This window comes from Microtus oregoni, unplaced genomic scaffold (assembly GCF_018167655.1).
Source record: "Microtus oregoni isolate MIOR12 unplaced genomic scaffold, Mior012 000005F_ref0000423, whole genome shotgun sequence".
Taxonomy (NCBI): domain Eukaryota; kingdom Metazoa; phylum Chordata; class Mammalia; order Rodentia; family Cricetidae; genus Microtus; species Microtus oregoni.
In genome coordinates, this window is record NW_024543064.1 from 47,246,612 (window position 1) to 47,264,627 (window position 18,016).

An 18,016-nucleotide genomic window follows, 5' to 3' on the forward strand; every position below is an offset into this window, starting at 1 on the left:
GGGTTCAAATTCACAAGCACATATACACATACCAAAAAGAGTTGGAAGGATTTCCAGCTCCGAAGAACAAAACGAGTACCCTGAGGAGTTGGAGATGGAGTCTGACCACACACACACACACACACACACACACACACACACACACACACACAGGCGCGCACTCAGATACTATGAACTCTGGCAGGAAGAAAAGGCCAGTTAGACAGTGCCTTACTATGGATCTCTTTGGGGCAGACCCAGGACCTACTCTGCAGACTAGAACTGGACTTGCGTTCATTGATCCTTCTACTCCTGCTTCCTGCGTACAAGAATGCAGTTGTGAGCTACAACAACTGGTTATATATACCAGGAGCTTTTACAAGGCTAAGCCGGCCAGGATCGTCTTCAGAATGCCTGAAATAACATGAAAATTGAGAGAAAGCGGAAGACAACGGGAAGCCCTCAACAGCTAAAACAGTTCCATTTAGCCACTGGCGGCAGCTGCTGGTGGCCATCAAAATGGAGTCATGGCATTATTTTTTTTTAAATGGTGGCTCGCATTTCACATTTGCAATCCCAGCACTCGGTGGCAGGAGTTGTTCGAGGCCCTAGGCAGCATAGGGAGTCCCCATTCTAAAGAGTCAAACCATGTCTTAGAAAAGGCAGGCCTTAGCCGGGCGGTGGTGGCGCATGCCTTTAATCCCAGCACTCGGGAGGCAGAGGCAGGTGGATCTCTGTGAGTTCAAGACCAGCCTGGTCTACAAGAGCTAGTTCCAGGATAGGCTCCAAAACCACAGAGAAACCCTGTCTCGAAAAACCAAAAAAAGAAAAGGCAGGCCTTTAGTTGATGCAAGTCTGGTCTACATATTGAAATCCTGTATTAAAACCCAGAAGAAAAATAATCAGGAGCTAGGTAGATAAAATAACTCGGTCAGAAGTGCTCGCCACAAGCATGAGGACTTCAACTCAATCCCACTACACATAAAAACTGTTGCATGACATATGCTTGCAATCATAGTGCTAGAGACAGAGACAATGGGATTCCTGAGGCTCCCTAGCCAGCCAGCCAGCCTAACCAACTGGTGTGTCCCAGATCCCAGTGATGCCCTATCTTAAAGAAAAGCAAAAACAGCTGAATGGCTTCCGAGGAACAACACCCAAATTTGAACCCTAGAAAGGGCACGCGCATGCGTAGACACATACAGGCACACACACATACACAGGGATACTGGTAAACTGTCCTGTGCTGTGCTATTGTCACTGGGACAATAGCTCTGAAGAGAGGCTATCCTCCCCTCCACTCCAGGCCCACTTTAAATCCAAGGCTCCTTTTCTGGGGATGGTCTGGTCCCCCTAACTCTATAATAGGAAGGACAAGCCGGGCGGTGGTGGCGCACGCCTTTAATCCCAGCACTCGGGAGGCAGAGGCAGGCGGATCTCTGGGAGTTCGAGGCCAGCCTGGTCTACAAGAGCTAGTTCCAGGACAGGAACCAAAAGCTACGGAGAAGCCCTGTCTCAAAAAATCAAAAAAAAAAAAAACCTGTTATAATAGGAAGGACAAGAAAACCACAACAGCCCACGGGTAAAAACACCATGTGTGTTGAGAAGAGCCAGAAGGCAAACCATTTCCACCAGATATTACTAGGGTCTAGTCCATGATAAGTGGGCACAGTGGCCAAGGAGGTCAGCAGTTCAGTCATGGGAAGCTCAGCCATGGAGAGAAGGCTCGGTAGGGAAATCCAACTGACTGCCTTGGTTTCCCCAGTCGATCTCTGCTGGACGTTGGTGAGTCTCTGATTTGACGATACTTGCTCAATGGGCTACACCAGGCATCTCCACCGGATAACGAGTTTGAGCTCCAGATCTATGTCTTGTTAGCTACCTGCTACTTCTTTGTTCCTTGTTAGTTATTCCATTGCTCCCTACATTCTTCAGGAATTCACTCATTCTAAATCAAAAGCACAGCTTTTCTCCTGACTGCACAGAACACATAACCACTCCCACACACTACATATGTATACATGTGTACGTACACAACACACAGGAGGAAGGATGGATGGATAAATGGAAAGGATGGAGGGAGGGGGAAAGATGGGTGGGGGGATGAGAGACCGAGCGAGGAAATATAATCGCAGGAAAGTAGGGCTCTTCTCAGAGGTGCCTTGAAACTATTCAATATCTGAAGATGTAATTTATGTGACCCTGAAGACAGAAGCTGGACAAAAGGATGCAGCTTCCTGATGATCATTTCAAGGACTTGGCTTTCATCTCTGTAAGAGAGGGGATAAAAGAAAAATCTCCCAACAATTAGACTTATGCAGCACTGGAAGATCCACTCTCAATGCCTGGGGGCTGAGCTGTCAGCTGCCACAGAAGGGAGCAAGCTAAAATGGCCACTTGGGCAGAATGACCCAAAATCCCTTTCAATTCTAAGACATCTTAAGAAACTGAATACCCAAAACTTACCAGATTCATTGCTATGCGTAACGTTTAGTCCCTAAGAACTCTGGAAAACCAAAACAAAATCTCTGTGGAAAGAGATTTTGTCCTTCCCCCAAGCTGCAGCATTTTCCTAAAACTAAGGGGCTGGAATGGACCCAAGTGAAAAACCAACCTTTCTTTTGGAAAAAGAGAAAGCATGCCCTAAGATGTTATCCATAGTTACCATTAAAGGAAGAACCTGGAACTAGATCACAGGTTCTGTCTACACTGGCTGCTCTCTTTAAGAGAATGAACTGAATAAAAAAGACCGATGAGGGGCTGGAGAGATGGCTCAGTGGTTAAGAGCATTGCCTGCTTTTCCAAAGGTCCTGAGTTCAATTCCCGGCAACCACATGGCGGCTCACAACCATCTGTAATGAGGTCTGGTGCCCTCTTCTGACCTGCAGACATACAGACAGAATATTGTATACATAATAAATAAATATTTAAAAAGAAAAAAAAAGACCGATGAGCCCGTTTAACACGGGAGGGATCTGAATTGACAGTTTTCCAGTGGGGACAGACAGGCGTCAGCACAGGGACAGACATCCCACAAACTGGAACCACCTTACACCACTAGAGGAGCCAAAGCTCAAAGTCAGAAAAAGCTCAGGCTCGCACTGTGGAGAGGATCCCTGAGGTAACAAGGTGAGATGCAGCAGCCCCAGCATTCAGGAGGCAGAGGCAGAAGATCCGAAGCCGGAGCCTACAAGCAGGACTCAAAGATCAGAGACTAGAAGGTGGGAGATGGGTATGGGCCACCTGCCAATGGGCACAGGGTCTCTCTGAGACTAGGAAACCTTTATGATTAGGTGAGAATAATGGCTTTACCACTCTGTAAAATACACCGACTCCTATGTCTGTGGGAGTGCTTTTCTTCGGGGTTCTTGTTGATTTGTTTTGTTTTCTGTTCTATCAAATGTGGGTCTCACACAGTCATGTTGACCTTGAACCCACAATCTCCTCTTGCTTCAGCCTCCCAACGGTTGAGATTACAGGTGTAGGATTTGGCGCTCGGCTGATCTGTGTGGACTGTTTGGTAGAGAGCAAACAGAGGGTCTAAAACATGCGAGACAAGCCCATTAACTGAGCGATGCTCCCACCCTTTGATTTATTCTGAGAGTCTGAGAACTCCCCCTGTAGCCCAGGCTGGCCTTGAACTCACAATCCTTCTGCCTCAACCTCTGAAGAGGCTGGGATTGCACCAATGCCATCACACTTAGCTTGATTTGTCCAGATATTTTTAGTTCGTGGTACCGGATAACTGGAACATGTGGCCTTGAAAGTGTCTCGACTTGTGTGTGGGTGTCAGAAGCTGGTTCTCTGCTTTCATCTCGTTTTGAATTAGGGTCTCTCTTGCTTCTTGTGCAGGTGCTACAGTCCCAAGCTTCCAAGTGAGTTTCCCACCTGTCTATAGGAGGGCTGGAATTACAGGTGCATGCGGCTTTTCACTTGGGTTGCTGGGTTCTGGGAACTGAACTCAAGTCATCAAACTTGCAGGGCAAGCACTTTTACCCGATGAGCCCATCTGAATGTTTTTAAAGGGCCAAGTTTACTGCAGGCAAATTTTACCTCAGTAAAGCTAGTTTATTACATATTAACAGCAACAGAAATGCATTTCTCCAGTAATAAATCTGATCACTCAAAAGACCCTGAGCCTACGGTTCTCCGTCCATACCATGAACAGAACGGACCAGGTTCCTCTCTTTTCCACTTTAAGGTCACTCCCCCTGTACCCCAAAAAGGAACACCAGATTGCACTCCCCCTGAAGCTCAGTTCAAAGATCTCCTCAGAGAACTGCCTTCCAGTGACCAGTCATCACGGTGGAATACTACCTTCTTGATACACTTAAACGGGATGTAAAATGTAAGAAAAGTCACACTTCACCCTGCTGAGCTTATGTCCAAAGTCTCTGAACTCGACTGCCATTAATTAACTTTACTATTTAATTGGTGAGAGACTATGGCTGAAGTCATTAATAATCAAAAGGAACCCGTCACTGGGAGGAGAAAATGAACGCCCAACAGAAGGTACAGATGGTATCAAGAAGTCCCAGAAAAGAGCCACCCGCGGCGGGAACAGTGTGGACAAGCTTCAAAGGCAAGGCTGAAAACAGATCCAGAGAATGAAAGGCGCACCAGGGAAGGTTACCTCTGAGCAATGGCCCCCCGCCCACCCAGTCTCTGGCTTCACCGCTCCACCCACGCACGCACACCTCATCTTGAGAGCCACAACCTGAACCCTGAGCCCTTAAGTGCCTCAAGGTCAGAACAAGCTTTGCGTGCATGCCTCCCCATGCCTAACCCTGGAACGGAGCGGCTGGCAAGTGCCTAATGAAGAAACACTGGGCTCCGGCAATACTCCAGGCCTCACACTGTCACAATGAAGCCTCATCGCTACCTCCTGGCCGCCGCAGATGGTTTCTATTTCAGACCTTTTCGGTCCTTTTTGGGATTGGGGGCGGCGTTTCCTTCCTCGTGGATGTGTTGTTCAAAACTGTTTTGAGGGTAAACCTCTAGCCTAGCTAACTCGTTTCCTGTAACAACCACCCAGCCTGGGCTGGAATTCTCAATCCTCCTGCCTCAGTTTCCTGAGTGCTAGTATTTGGAGTATGCGCCGCCCTGCCCTCCCAACTTCAATTGGCTTTTGCACCTCAACACACCTGTGAAGAGCTGAGCTGCTAGGATTTTCTGCCACCTGCCATGCTTCTATCAAATGTGTCCCCTACACCTAAAGATTTAAGATAATTGCAATATTTAAAGGTGAAGCTTTTAAAGGTATTATTAGCTCACGAGGCCACCTGATCTCCCTTGAGAATGGGGTTACTTCCCCTAAGACAAAAGGCACAAAGCTAGGGGTATAGCTCAGGTATAGTTTACAGTATAGTTCATCGGCAGAGCTACAGCATCAGGGTGAGAGAAGCAACTTACGAGCTGGGCATAGTGACAAAGCCTGTAATCCCAGCACTCAGTGGGAAGCTGAGGCAGAAGGATAAAGCATTGGCTAAAGCTTACCTGGGGCTACCTGATCAGACAACCCGTCAAAAAACAAAGTGGAGGGGTGGTCGGCATGACGGCTCAGAAGGTGAAGACACTTGCTGCCAAGCCTGATGACTTTGACTGCTCCCTAACAGTCCCCACAGTAGAAGTGACCCCCACAAATTGTCCTGTGAATGGGTGCACAACCACCCCGCATAAACATACATAACAAATGTTCAAACACGGCAGCGACGAAGTGTTTCCACGCAGCACTTAACTTCCCCACCCCCACCCCCCCACCCGCGTTCATCCCGTTAGCACTTGATCAGAGCTTCATGGAGCCAGCACAGAATCAAAGATCCTGAGAATGACTTGAGCCTAGAAACCACCAGTCTTCAGGAGTGTGCGAAATGACGAGGCAAGGTGGCATGGCCGGGCGCCCCCGCGATTCCAGCATGTCAGGAGGCTGAGGCAGGAAGATCAAATTCACAGGCAGTCTGGGCTACACACTGAGTTACAGGCCAGGTCAATCAATCGGGACCTCACAGACCCTGTTTTTGTCTCTCTGCTCCCAAGAAATGTCGAAAGGCATTCCTGTTGCTCTAAAGGACAGTGTGAAACAGTGTCAGCAGGCAAACAGATTAAGATAGGCTATCTCAAAAGGCATTTCTAACCAGATAAGAGGTAGAAAGATCTAATCTCCCCAAGTTCCACAACAGCCTGGGCTACAGACAGTTTCAATCTTGCCCAGGCGATGTGGCAAGATGGGGAACTTGAGGCAAACACGTGCTACTATAACCCCCGGCGCCAGGAAGGCAACGTGACGGGATGAGCCCGAGTCCAGCTCAAAAGTCCCAGGTTTGAATGTCAGTTTATCTAGCCGTCTGACCTAGGGCAAATTGCTCAATCTCTGGGGCCATTTACTTATTTTAGAATTATCCAGCAGGAACTGCTACTGTGTAGACAGGCACGTGGATTATAACTAATAGGAACAGAGGAGGTGATCCAGAGCCTGGCAGATGCTGCAAACCGAAGGCCAAGGCCCCAGAATTACAAAGTGCCAGGCAGGGTCCCTGGTCAGTGATGCAAAACAAAAATTTAAAAAGCGATGTCTATTAAAGTGCTACGTGTAGAAAATAGTTCATCTTCAGCTGCTTTCGGACCTGATGATCAGGACTCACGATGCACTATTTCCACACAGGGGCAAATGCTTGGTGCCCGGCCATTTCCTAAGTACGAAAGTTCTCGGGCTTTGGAGGTGAGGCGGTTAAAATGTAACATCAACCGTCCAAAATGAACTTCACGGTGCTAGACAAATGAGACCTTTTGTACTGTGTCTGAAAGGCCAAATAAACTAAATGTCAATGCGTGCCAGGAGGGGGGAGGGGGAGTGTGTAAATACTCTTTAGCACCTACCTATGTTTGGAGGGGGAAAGAAAACCAAACTTAGTTTGCTAAAGCAAGCCCGTGTTTGAATGCCTGACGGCTGGAGAAAGCCCAAAAACTTCACAAGGAAAACATCACTTCAACTTACAAATCAGATAGCAATACAGCAGAATACAGCACCATTTTGGCAGAAAGATAGCCAGACTTTCATAAACTGTCTATTTCTAATAGTTTCAACCCCAGTTTACCAGCTTCATGATAATTAGCCATCACTTGAATTCTAGAAAGTTCATAAAGTTTCATAAACTACATTACACTAGTTTTTAAAGTGTGTGTGTATGTGTGCGCGAGAGCGCTCCTGTGAGGAGCATGCCCCAGTGAGAGGCAGGTGTCAGATCCCCTAGAGGTGAAATTAAAGCCAGTTGTGAACTACCCATGTACACTGTAGAATTCAACTCTCCAGCTCCCGATATGTTATTTTTATGAGTATCTTAAAGCACAGGCAATGGGAGCTGGAGCAAGACGCGTGGAACAAATGCAACAGCCTCGCTTAAGACTTGGTGCAGTTCAGCAGCCATGCTTAGGTTTGGCCTGGTGGTACTGGGTTCTAAGAAAGCAGGCTGAGCAAGCCGTAAGGAGCATGCCAGTAAGCAGCACTCCTGATTCAGCTCCTGCCTTCAGGTTCCTGCTCTATGTGCACTCCCTTCCTGACTTCCGTCAAGGCAGGATGATGAAAAGTGATGTGGAGGTGTAAGTCAAATAAACTCTTTCTGCCCCAAGGTGCTTTTGGTAACGGCATTTCACTCCAGCAATAGTAACCCTAACTTAGGACCCACTTCCTCTAATGTGCTCCCCAACAAGGGCTAGCAACACGGCTCAGTGAGTACGGAGCTTGCCACACAAGCCTGACAATCTGAGTTTGAGCCCCAGAACCCACATAAACTTGGAGGGAAAAAAAAAAACAAACAAGTCATTAAAGTTGTCTTTTGACCCACCCACCCATTCACACACACACAGAGAGAGAGAGAGAAAGAAAGAGAGAGAGAGAGGGGGGCTGGAGAGATGGCTCAGAGGTTAAGAGCATTGCCTGCTCTTCCAAAGGTCCTGAGTTCAATTCCCAGCAACCACATGGTGGCTCACAACCATCTGTGATGAGGTCTGGTGCCCTCTTCTGGCCTTCAGGCATACACACAGAATATTGTATACATAATAAATAAATAAATAAATATTAAAAAAAGAGAGAGAGAGAGAAAGGAGGAAGAGGGAGAGAGAACTAATGATAAGTAATTTTTAAGAGGAGTCCCAATACTCAAAAGACTGATGCAGCAATACAGGCAAGTCTGATACCATCCTAGACTACACTGTGAGAATAGGCCAGCCTGGGCTATAGAAGAGAGACCCTGTTAAGGCGTCCCCCACCCCCAAGCCATCCTTTCCCTGTGTCCTGCAGAGCCAGGCATGCACTCCTGCAACTAACTCTTCAGCTGCCTGCCTGCTTCTCTTGCAGCTGTGCAACCCTTTCAGAGAATACACCTTATTTTACTACTTTGTACCTCACAAGTCACACTGCCCAGATCCTAACACTCACTGTAAGACACGATAGTATTCAACGCTACCTGCTTGCCCACCAGGAGACTCTAACCCCAATCCCCAATATCAGAAGACTAGTTATATCCACGGGTCTCAAAAGTGCAGCCAGAGCCATCTCTGAGCATCCAGGAGACGTTTCCAGGGGCCATGAGGTCCTCCATCAACCACTTACTGTGTGAAGTAAGCCTTCAGACACTGCAACACAAATTGAAAGAGTCAAAGACTGGAGCTGGGTCTGGAAGCCAAGAATGATAGCACACACCTATAATCCCAGCATTCAAGAGGCCGAGAGAGATGAAGCAACAATTCAAGGCCAGAATGGGCTACGTGAGCAGACCTTGTCTCAAAAAAACCGAAGTTGTGAAAGATTTGAGAAAATTATGGGCTACGTGAGCAGACCCTGTCTCAAAAAAAAAAAAAAAAAAAAAAAAAACCAAAGTTGTGAAAGATTTGAGAAAATTAAAAAACTCAAAGGAAGAAAAAAAGGGAAAAAGGAAACAACTGAGATTGCACAAGACAAAGATTTACTGACTCTATTAAACGTGCACTGTTAAACTAGATCTTAGGAAACACACTGGTGGAGAAGCAAATGGCATTCAGAGAATATCGGAAAATTAGCTGATGACGTCAATGTTAATTCTACTGAGTTATTTGCTTAGAATAACCCACGGGAACAATTTAAACAATATACCTCAGCTGGTCCATAGCTTGCCTAGCATGCAGACGCTCTGGCTTCAATCCCAAGCAACATATAAAACTGGGCAAGGAACTGGAGAGATGGCTCAGCAGTTAAGAGCACTGGCTGCTCTTCCAGAGGACCTGGGTTAACTTCCCAGCACCCATGTGGCAGTTCACACCTATCTGGAACTCCAGTTCCAGAGCTTCTGACATCCTCACACAGACATGCATGTAGGCAAAACACCAAAACATTAAAAAAGAAAAGCTTTAAAAAAAAAAAAAAAACCTTTAAAAAGAAAAGCTTAAAAAAAAAACTTAAAAAACCTAGGCATGGTGGCCTAAAATACCAGAACTGCGGAGGCTGCAGCAAGACCAGAAGGTCAAGACTATGGGGTTTGGGAAAGGGCTCAGTGGGTCACCAAGTGCCTGCTGAGCTGAGGCACAAAAGCCTTGAGTTCAGAAGTCCAGAACTCAAGCTAGACTCAATACACTGCCTTTTCTGTTTACACAGAGCACAGGATCAAACCAAGGGCTTCCTGCAAGCTAGGCAGGTTACCTACCAACTGAGCTAGATCTATAGCCCGAGAGACTGTCCAGCCCTTCATTGACTTGGTCCTGGGTCTCACCAAATGGGGAAAGCAGAATGTTGCATACCCTAGGAATCCTGAGATGCACCAGAAAAATTAACCATTTCAAGTTATTTTAGACGTAATACCGATCTGACTCAGGTCTCCAAACCCATCCATCCTCCTGTCTCAGAGAATTTCACCCTTACATAAGCTGCACATTTATACTTAATGAGTACCCAAAAGCCTGAGCCCTTTGAACGAGGTCATCTTTTCACAGAGGATCAGCTCAGAGCCTCATCTGAAAAGCTAGTCCATCTGTAAAACCCTGGCAGGAGCTACAGTTAATATTAATTAATAAGAACAGAAACAGGTTCCTTCTTGAACATCTTTTCTTTAGTCAAGTCCTCCAAGATGCTTCCAAATGGAACTTCTCCAATTCTTTTACCCTTGAGATACTAGACTCCAATATTAAAAGGAGCCTGTTTTTGTTTTGTTTTTAAACACCACTATCTGAGCCTTAAAACGGGATCTTTATATCCTTCAGATAAAACCTAGCAAAGAAAGCTATCACAAAATATCAGAGTTCTGGAGGGTTTTTTGTTGTTCCTTTCTAAGACAGATTTTCCCCACGGGGCCCTAGCCCAGGTTGATCTGGACCTATGTACTTCAACCAACCTTCTATATATATTACAGATGTGCACACCAGGCACGCACGGCGTTAGGACTCAAACCCACCAGTACTTTGTCAGTGAAGGACAAGCACCCATCAACTGAACCACATTCCCGCTGCCAATAGAATGTTTTGATGGGATTCATTCTATAGTGGACCAGCTTGGCATGTGCTTACGCGCGCACACACACACACACACACACACACACACACACACACGCGTGGGTGGTATGGGTGGAGAAGAGGGGAGCTAACACTCCCCGTGAGAGAATGCAGGGTCCTTGCAACATAAGGCAAGCCTTTTCTGTTTCTTCACAGCGTGTGCTAAGAAAATACAAGCTAAAGACCTGGAGGTGGGTCCTCAAAGAAGGTATTTGATAAGCCTCAGCCTGCACAGCTCCAGGCAGTCCAGGGAAGGGCAAGGGAAAAGCAACTATCAGATAATCTCAAGGCCTTTGTAGGCCTCACTCCTAACCACAATCCAAAACTCACCCAACTGCAGCAGCCTGTGTAAACTTCTGGTAGCTGGGTAGTTCAAGAGTTCAGCTTTGGCCTAGGCTACTTGGGGAAGTTAAAGGCCAAGCCTTTGACATACACAGCCTCATCTCGATAGACAAATCGATGGATGGAGGGGTGGTGGATGGATGGACGGGTGGACGGACGGATAGATAGATAACTTTTTAGGGAAAAGAAAGCTAAAGGTACATCATTTTCTTAAGCAATGTGATTTCCCTCAGGCACACTATACCCCAGTAGATATGTGGCCAGTGGATGAAGTGGACAGCTACAGGCCTTCAGGACTCAACTAACAGCTTATACAATCAACATGGTACGTGCAGAGGAAGAAGATGGATCCTGCAGGCCAGCGAGAAGACTTCCTTCTCCAGAGCACCGAGGTCAGATAGGCCCTTTCCTGCGGGGCAGCGTTCTGCCAGCCAGACTGTGACTGCAGGAGGCAAGCCATGTAGGCAAGAGCCTGTCCAAATAAATCCAGGCTGAAGCAGATGGCCGGAGCTACTTTCCAACTGAAATCGCTACTGACTTCCTGGGCGTCATCATCCTCAGACTCCAACTATAAACTGTATATCCAGAAGGGTTCTTGGCTTCCCTGGGAGGTTAAAAGCAAGCAGCAGGTGGGTGGCAGGAAATAAAAATCCTGCACAATCCTGTTCTTACAAGACAGAGTGGCCCCTAAGACTCTCAAAGAGACTTATAGAGAAGTGTGTGACGTCACACACCTAGGAACAAGCCACATTCAAAACAAACTGCAGTCTTTTATCACTTCTTTGCCTGGTCAAGTTTTTTAATTAGTTAATGGGAGAGATTAAAAAGGGGGTGGGGCGGATGATTCTCCAAAACATTTAAGTCACTTTTACTAGGTGAGAAAAGGGTGGAGGAATGAAGGCATTTAAAAGAATAGAAACCTGCAGGTAGTGCCTTTAATCCCAGCACTTGACACTTGAAAGGTTGGATCAAGGTGGGTTCAAGGCCAGCCAGGTCTACACAGAGAAACCCTATGAGGGGGGGGGGCGGGGGGGGGAGACACTATAGAAATAAAACTTCAGAACAGAAGAAAATTAACTGGTATTTTAAAAACTGAGAACAGGGCAGAATATGGTGGAACACACCTTAATCCCTGTCTTAAACAGGCAGAGGTCGGTGGATCTGAGTTCCAAGCCAGTCTGGTCTACATAGTGAGACACTGTCTTAAAATTAAAATAAAAACTAAAAAATGATAAGGGATGGAGAGGTGGTTCAGCGGTTAAGAGCACTGGATGCTCGAGAGGACCTGCATCCGGTTTCCGGTACCCATACCATGTCTCAACCATCTTTTTTTTTTAAGATATATTTATTTATTATGTATACAACTTTCTGCCTCCATGTATACCCACACGCCAGAGGAGGGCGCCAGATCTCATTACAGATGGTTTGGAGCCACCATGTGGTTGCTGGGAATTGAACTCAGGACCTCCGGAAGAGCAGACAGTGCTCTTAACCACTGAGCCATCTCTCCAGCCCCTGTCTCAACCATCTTAACTCTAGTTTCGGGGACCTGATGCCCTCTTTTGACCAACGTAAGAACGAGACATGAAAATGGTTCACATACTGATGTAATATTCATACATATAATAACACTTTTTTAAAAGTGAGAAGAAAAGACAGCCAAGTAAAAAGTTAGTAGAGAAAGAAAGATATCTCCTCTCTTAAAAGTTCTTCTTTAAGCCGGGCGGTGATGGCGCATGCCTTTAATCCCAGCACTTGGGAGGCAGAGGCAGGCGGATCTCTGTGAGTTCGAGACCAGCCTGGTCTACAGAGCTAGTTCCAGGACAGGCTCCAAAGCCACAGAGAAACCCTGTCTCGAAAATCAAAAAAAAAAAAAAAAAGTTCTTCTTTAGTTTGTTTGTTTGTATGTTTTTCGACACAGAGTTTCTCTATAGCTCTGGATCCTGTCCTGGAACTAGCTCCTGTAGACGAAACTGTCCTTGAACTCAGAGAGCCAGCTGCCTCTGCCTCCTTGGGATTAATCCTCCTTGGGATTAAAGGTGTGGGCCGCCAGCACCACCACCCGGCTCCTCTTAAAACTCTTTTTAAAAAGTGAAAAGGAGGCGAGGTGCGGAGGGAGGCACAGGCCTTTAAACTCAGCCCTCAGGAGGTAGAGGCAGATGGATCTATGTTTGAGGCTGGACTGATCTCCATAGCTAGTTCCAGCATTCCGGCTATGCTAATACAGTGATCACATAGATCAGACTTAAGGCTGAGGAGCCATCGGAAGTCTTTGCCCCCATGTGCAGCAGCCAGGACAGCAGAGCCTGGGAGACAGAGCACCAGGAGGCTGCCTTCCTTCTCCACACAAGGAGGAGCACCATCAAGGGAAGCATATCCTCAATTAGGCTGCCCTGACCAGCAAGCTGCCAGATTTCGCCACCAGCCTCAGTATGAAGACCATCAACCATAGGCAGTAAATGGTGACTTTGAGATCAAGTGCATGGCCTGAGTGAGGCCAGTCGGCCTAAAGCCACCAAGAAAGGTGGCTACCGCTACCGCCCATCTAAAAAAGAAAAAGGCCACTAGTCCTTCATTCCAGAGGTCCAGAGGATGCTATGAAGAGGGATGGACATTCCGCTAGCCTTGTCTCAGCTAGCCTCCATAGCCTAATCTAGAAGTCCAATCCTACACACAAACCGTCGTCAGGTTGCCCCCTCCCAAACTGTATTCCAAATTCTGAAAGAGTGCATTAGAAAAGAGGGAGGCAAATCCTGGAGTACATTAAACAAGGAGCCCGGGAGGCTCGTAGCTCAGGAGCACAGTCTAGCTAGCATTCACATCCGCGTGAAGTTCGATCCTTGGCGGAGAAAAAGAATCTAACTGGGGGATGGGGGTCCGCCCATAACCCCAGCTGAGACAGATAAACGCCTAGTAACTTAATAAGGCCCTATCGTAAATCTAAGGGATGGCTGAGAAGGCTCCAAGTATAAAGGCACTTGACACCTAGGCTGAGGACCTAAGTGCCACAGGCACAATGGTAAAACCACACTCACATACAAGTAAGATTTTAAATTTTAACTTAAAACCGGTTTTGAGTGTCGTTCAGGGGTGTGGTAACTGCCTAGCCTATTCGAAGGCCTGAGTTCAATCAATCCTCAGTGATGGGGCCAAAGGGGGCCGCCCGCGAGGTAACAAAATACAAAGTGGTACACTATATCTCAGACACAGGTTAAGAGGGAGGGTGCCCCGAGAATCCAAATAGAGACTGGATTTTATAATCTGCTTCAGAGGAAGAATAAACAGTCTTCCAGATGCTTAAAGTGGTTCATATCAATCTGCTTTCCAGCCTTGTCCTCCACCCACCTGCTCATACTTACAGACGCTTCTGAAATGCAGATTCAGGAACAATTAGTCCAGAAGGAGCAATAACCACTTGGACACAGGTGAGAACAGAGCTAGGGAAGGACCTCAGCTTCAGAAGGGAGTTGCTAATTACGCTCATCTGCATCCTAGAAGGGTAGGCGCCCCGCAGTTCCTCGCTAGTGCTCGGTTTTCTCATGCTTATTCCTTTGGATCCGGGAGCCGAAGAAGAGGGGAGAGGGAGAATTTGCAAGACTGGGGAGAGAAGGGGCAATCTAGATCGCCAACTTTACCGCACCCGCCGAGGGACAGTCTCCAAAAGGCCATTGGCAGAAAGGCTGAACTCAAAAATGCAATTTATCAGAACGAGTTTCCGGGTCTCCAGGCGGCCAAGTAGAGCTTGAGGAGGAGGGGAGTTGGCGGGGACAGTTTGCCGCGGACGCCTGCTGCGACCACAGGCCTTTCACCGCCTTGCAGCGCTTGGCTCCAGGCCAGAGCGCGCGCGGGGGGGCGTAGGGGTGCGCGCCGCGGAGTCCCAGAGCGCCGGCGGCCGCGACTCCCACAGGTGGGCGGCGCGCGCGGTCCCCAGCTCCTGGCGGCTCGGCAGGACCGCAACAGGGGACCCAGGGTCCCTCCCTGCACAAGGGAAGCGGCGTGAGAGGCCGGTGAGGGATCCCGCCGAGCGGCTCGCGTTCCCTCGGCCGGGAGCGCGAGGTCCTCCCCAAGCACAAGCGACGGGTGCAGTCAGAGGAGCTGCCGGCCAACCTCGGCCTCCTCCGGGCGCGGTTAAGCCGCGCGGGCGGGCGGCTGGCTGCATGCGCCGCGGCACGTACGAGCCCGCACGGGCACACGCGGGCGGGCGGGGGCAGGGCGCCGGCACCGAGGGGGACCCGTGCCCGCGACCGCCCGACTCCCGGCCCTACCACCCCGCCGAGCTCGTCTCCACCCTCGCCCCCGCTGCCCCAGCCCCTCACCCGTGCTGGCCTTGAGGTTCTCCCGCAAGAAGTGGCCGCTGGAGAGATGCTGGAGGCCAAAGTTCTGGGCGATCCTCTGGCACACGGTGCCCTTACCCGAGCCTGGCGGCCCGAGGATAACCGCGCGCAGGAGTTTGGAAGCCATGGCTTTGGAGGGGAGGGGATGGCGTGGACGACAGCCCGCGCACTTGGCCCGACAGCCCCTGCCTCGGTACCCTCCGCACGCGGAGATTTGCCTGCCACCCCTATAGAGGGAAGGAGAGGCTTTTTAAGACGGCCCCGCCCCTCAGCCCCGCCCTCCGCCACCTCCTCGCCCCGGGCCACGCCGGTGCAGTGCTGCTGGGGCCCCCGCCCAGCGAGCTCGGCCCTCTGGGGTCAGAGGTCGGTAAGACCCACCAGGGTCCTTCCCTGATCCCCAACCCAGGCGCGCGATCCCGAGGAGCCCCTGTCGGTCCCCGCACGTGGGCTGAGCGCGAGCCGCTCGCCAACCGCATCTTGGTGACGGTCGCATCCCCAGAGTGGCCACCGCCTGAAACTAGGCAGGGGGGACCTCCGCCCCAAGCAGCCGGAGAGAGACACACCTCGGCGGAAAGGAGCGCGGCCAGACTTAGGCAGGATCCCGCTGGGCGGCGCCGTCCCTGCCCGGCGGGCTGGCCGCGCGGGACTCGCTTCTTACGTAAGCCGGGAGCCCGCTCCCCGCTACAGCCACCGCGCCCCCTCCTCTCTCCTCCCGTCGCGTCCGGAGCCAGGCTGAGGCTGTGGGGGCGAACGGAGATGGAGACGCCCAGAGAGAAAGGAACTGCCTGGGGACCCAATCTATTGTCAAGGGGAAGGAAAAACACAACTTGTTGAGCGCCTGCTCTGGGTCCAGTGGTAGGCTGTGTGATATTATTATGCAATCTTTGCAGGTACGGATGGAGAAAGGCTTGGAATACGAACCATTCATTCATATACTTTAGTAATGTTATACGTTTTAACCCATGTAGGGGAGTCGAACCCCCTGAGACTATCCCTTAAACCAGGGTATCTTACACCAATATTCACAGCAGGTACTGGAAAGAGAATAAAAAGTTGTGGGCGGGCCTGAACTACATTTTGATACCGGGTCTTAAAAAAAGAGAGAGGGAGAGAAAACACCAAAACCTGGTGGCAGCCAGATGATGGTGGCGCACGCCTTTAATGGGAGGCAGAGGCAGGCGGATCTCTGTGAGTTTGAGACCAGCCTGGTCTACAGAGCTAGTTCCAGGACAGGCTCCAAAACCACAGAGAAACCCTGTCTCGAAAAACCAAAAAAAAAAAAAAAAAAAAAAAAAAAAAAAACCTGGTGGCAATGGCGGCTGCACTCCCTGCACTCAGGAGGCAGAGGCAGGCTGGGATCTCTGAGTTCAAAGCCAGCCTGGTCTACAGAGCAATTTCCAGGACAGCTAGGGCTACACAAAGAAACCCTGTCTAGAAAAAACAAAAAGAGAAAAAGAGGGGGGTGAAAACACCCTCTTGTGCGCCTAACGTTGTTTTGTGTGTTTGGTATACAACAATGACAATTCCTGCCCCCATAATTGCAGCCGCAGTTCTGAACCCTTGGCGGACTCGAAAACCCAGCACTCCGGAATGAGAAACAAAAGGATGCTTTTCGCTTGTGCTTTGACTTATAGCCAGATGATTCCAGGAGTTCTGTGCCCAGGATGCACTATTCCCAACTCTGACCGACTCAAACAGAGGCTTTCTTTTTCTCACCCCTCACACGTGAAACTCATACAGCAGCTCGCCTCTGCCTTTGTTTGGTTTTAATCAGGGTTTCACTTTGTAGCCCAGGCTGGTCTTGAACTCACCATGCTATTACTGTTGTTCTTTTGGGACGGAAAGGTGTCTCCTTTCTGACCCCGCGGAAAAAAATAACAATTACCACAGCTTTCTTAACACCAGGATTACAGGAGATCACCAGGCCCTTCTGCCTCTTCAATCAATCTGTTTCCAAGTTACATTGTAGGACCCAGCCGTGACAAGCTCAAGAGAGGCTGAGTCTCAGTAGTACCCTAAGTCAAAACCTGGTACCAAAAAGGAACACAAACTGAGACCACCCAGGCACCACCCAGAAACAGACCATTCAAAGGAAATTCCTAACATTCCAACTATTGTAGATAGGATCACCTGACAGCACACACCCATCACTTTTCACCAGGACACCCCTAGACAAATGTTAGCCAACTAGGGGTCCTGAACCTTAGGAATACCTCACCCCCATCTTTGGGCTACTACAAAAACCCAACCCTAACTGAGCTCGGGGCTCTCTGACCACTCCAATACAATGGACACACAATTCAAGTTTGCAAACTTGTGTAAGAATAAAGGCTCAGCTGGGCGGTGTTGGTGCACGCCTTTAATCCCAGCACTCGGGCAGCAGAGGGGGTAATTTCAAAGTCAGCCTGCTCTAAAATTTAGGGGCAACACCGGGCGATGGTGGCGCACGCCTTTAATCCCAGCACTCGGGAGGCAGAGGCAGGCGGATCTCTGTGAGTTCGAGACCAGCCTGGTCTACAGAGCTAGTTCCAGGACAGGCTCCAAAGCCACAGAGAAACCCTGTCTCGAAAAACCAAAAAAATAAATAAATAAATAAAATAAAATTTAGGGGCGGTGGTGATGGGCGCCTTTAATCCCAGCACTTGGGAGGCAGAGGCAGGCAGATCTCTGTGAGTTTGAGGTCAGCCTGGTCTACAAGAGCTAGTTCCAGGATAAGCTCCAAAGCTTCAGAGAAACCCTGTCTCAAAAAACCAAAACAACAACAACAAAAAGAATAAAGGCTCTTTGCTTTTACATACAGGACTCTGTGATCTGGGCATAACATTATAAAAGCCCTCAGTTTCCAC

General features: G+C 49.0%; 1 protein-coding gene across 3 annotated transcripts in view; it reads right to left on the minus strand.

The window, feature by feature from the left end:
• Positions 1–15,840, minus strand: part of Ak4 (adenylate kinase 4) — a 52,717-nt gene extending 36,877 nt beyond the window's left edge. Inside the window, exons 1-2 of one of the 3 annotated variants that reach the window (XM_041652846.1) lie at positions 15,734–15,840; positions 15,153–15,397 (exon numbers count right to left, since the gene is read on the minus strand). In XM_041652846.1, coding sequence (XP_041508780.1) covers positions 15,153–15,297 — 145 coding nt within the window. In that variant the 5' untranslated portion in view covers positions 15,298–15,397; positions 15,734–15,840. Of the gene's footprint in view, positions 1–15,152; positions 15,398–15,548; positions 15,672–15,733 lie in introns of those variants that run through there. The other 2 variants (XM_041652845.1, XM_041652844.1) reach the window with 2 other exon arrangements.
• Between the last annotated feature and the right edge of the window lie 2,176 nt (positions 15,841–18,016).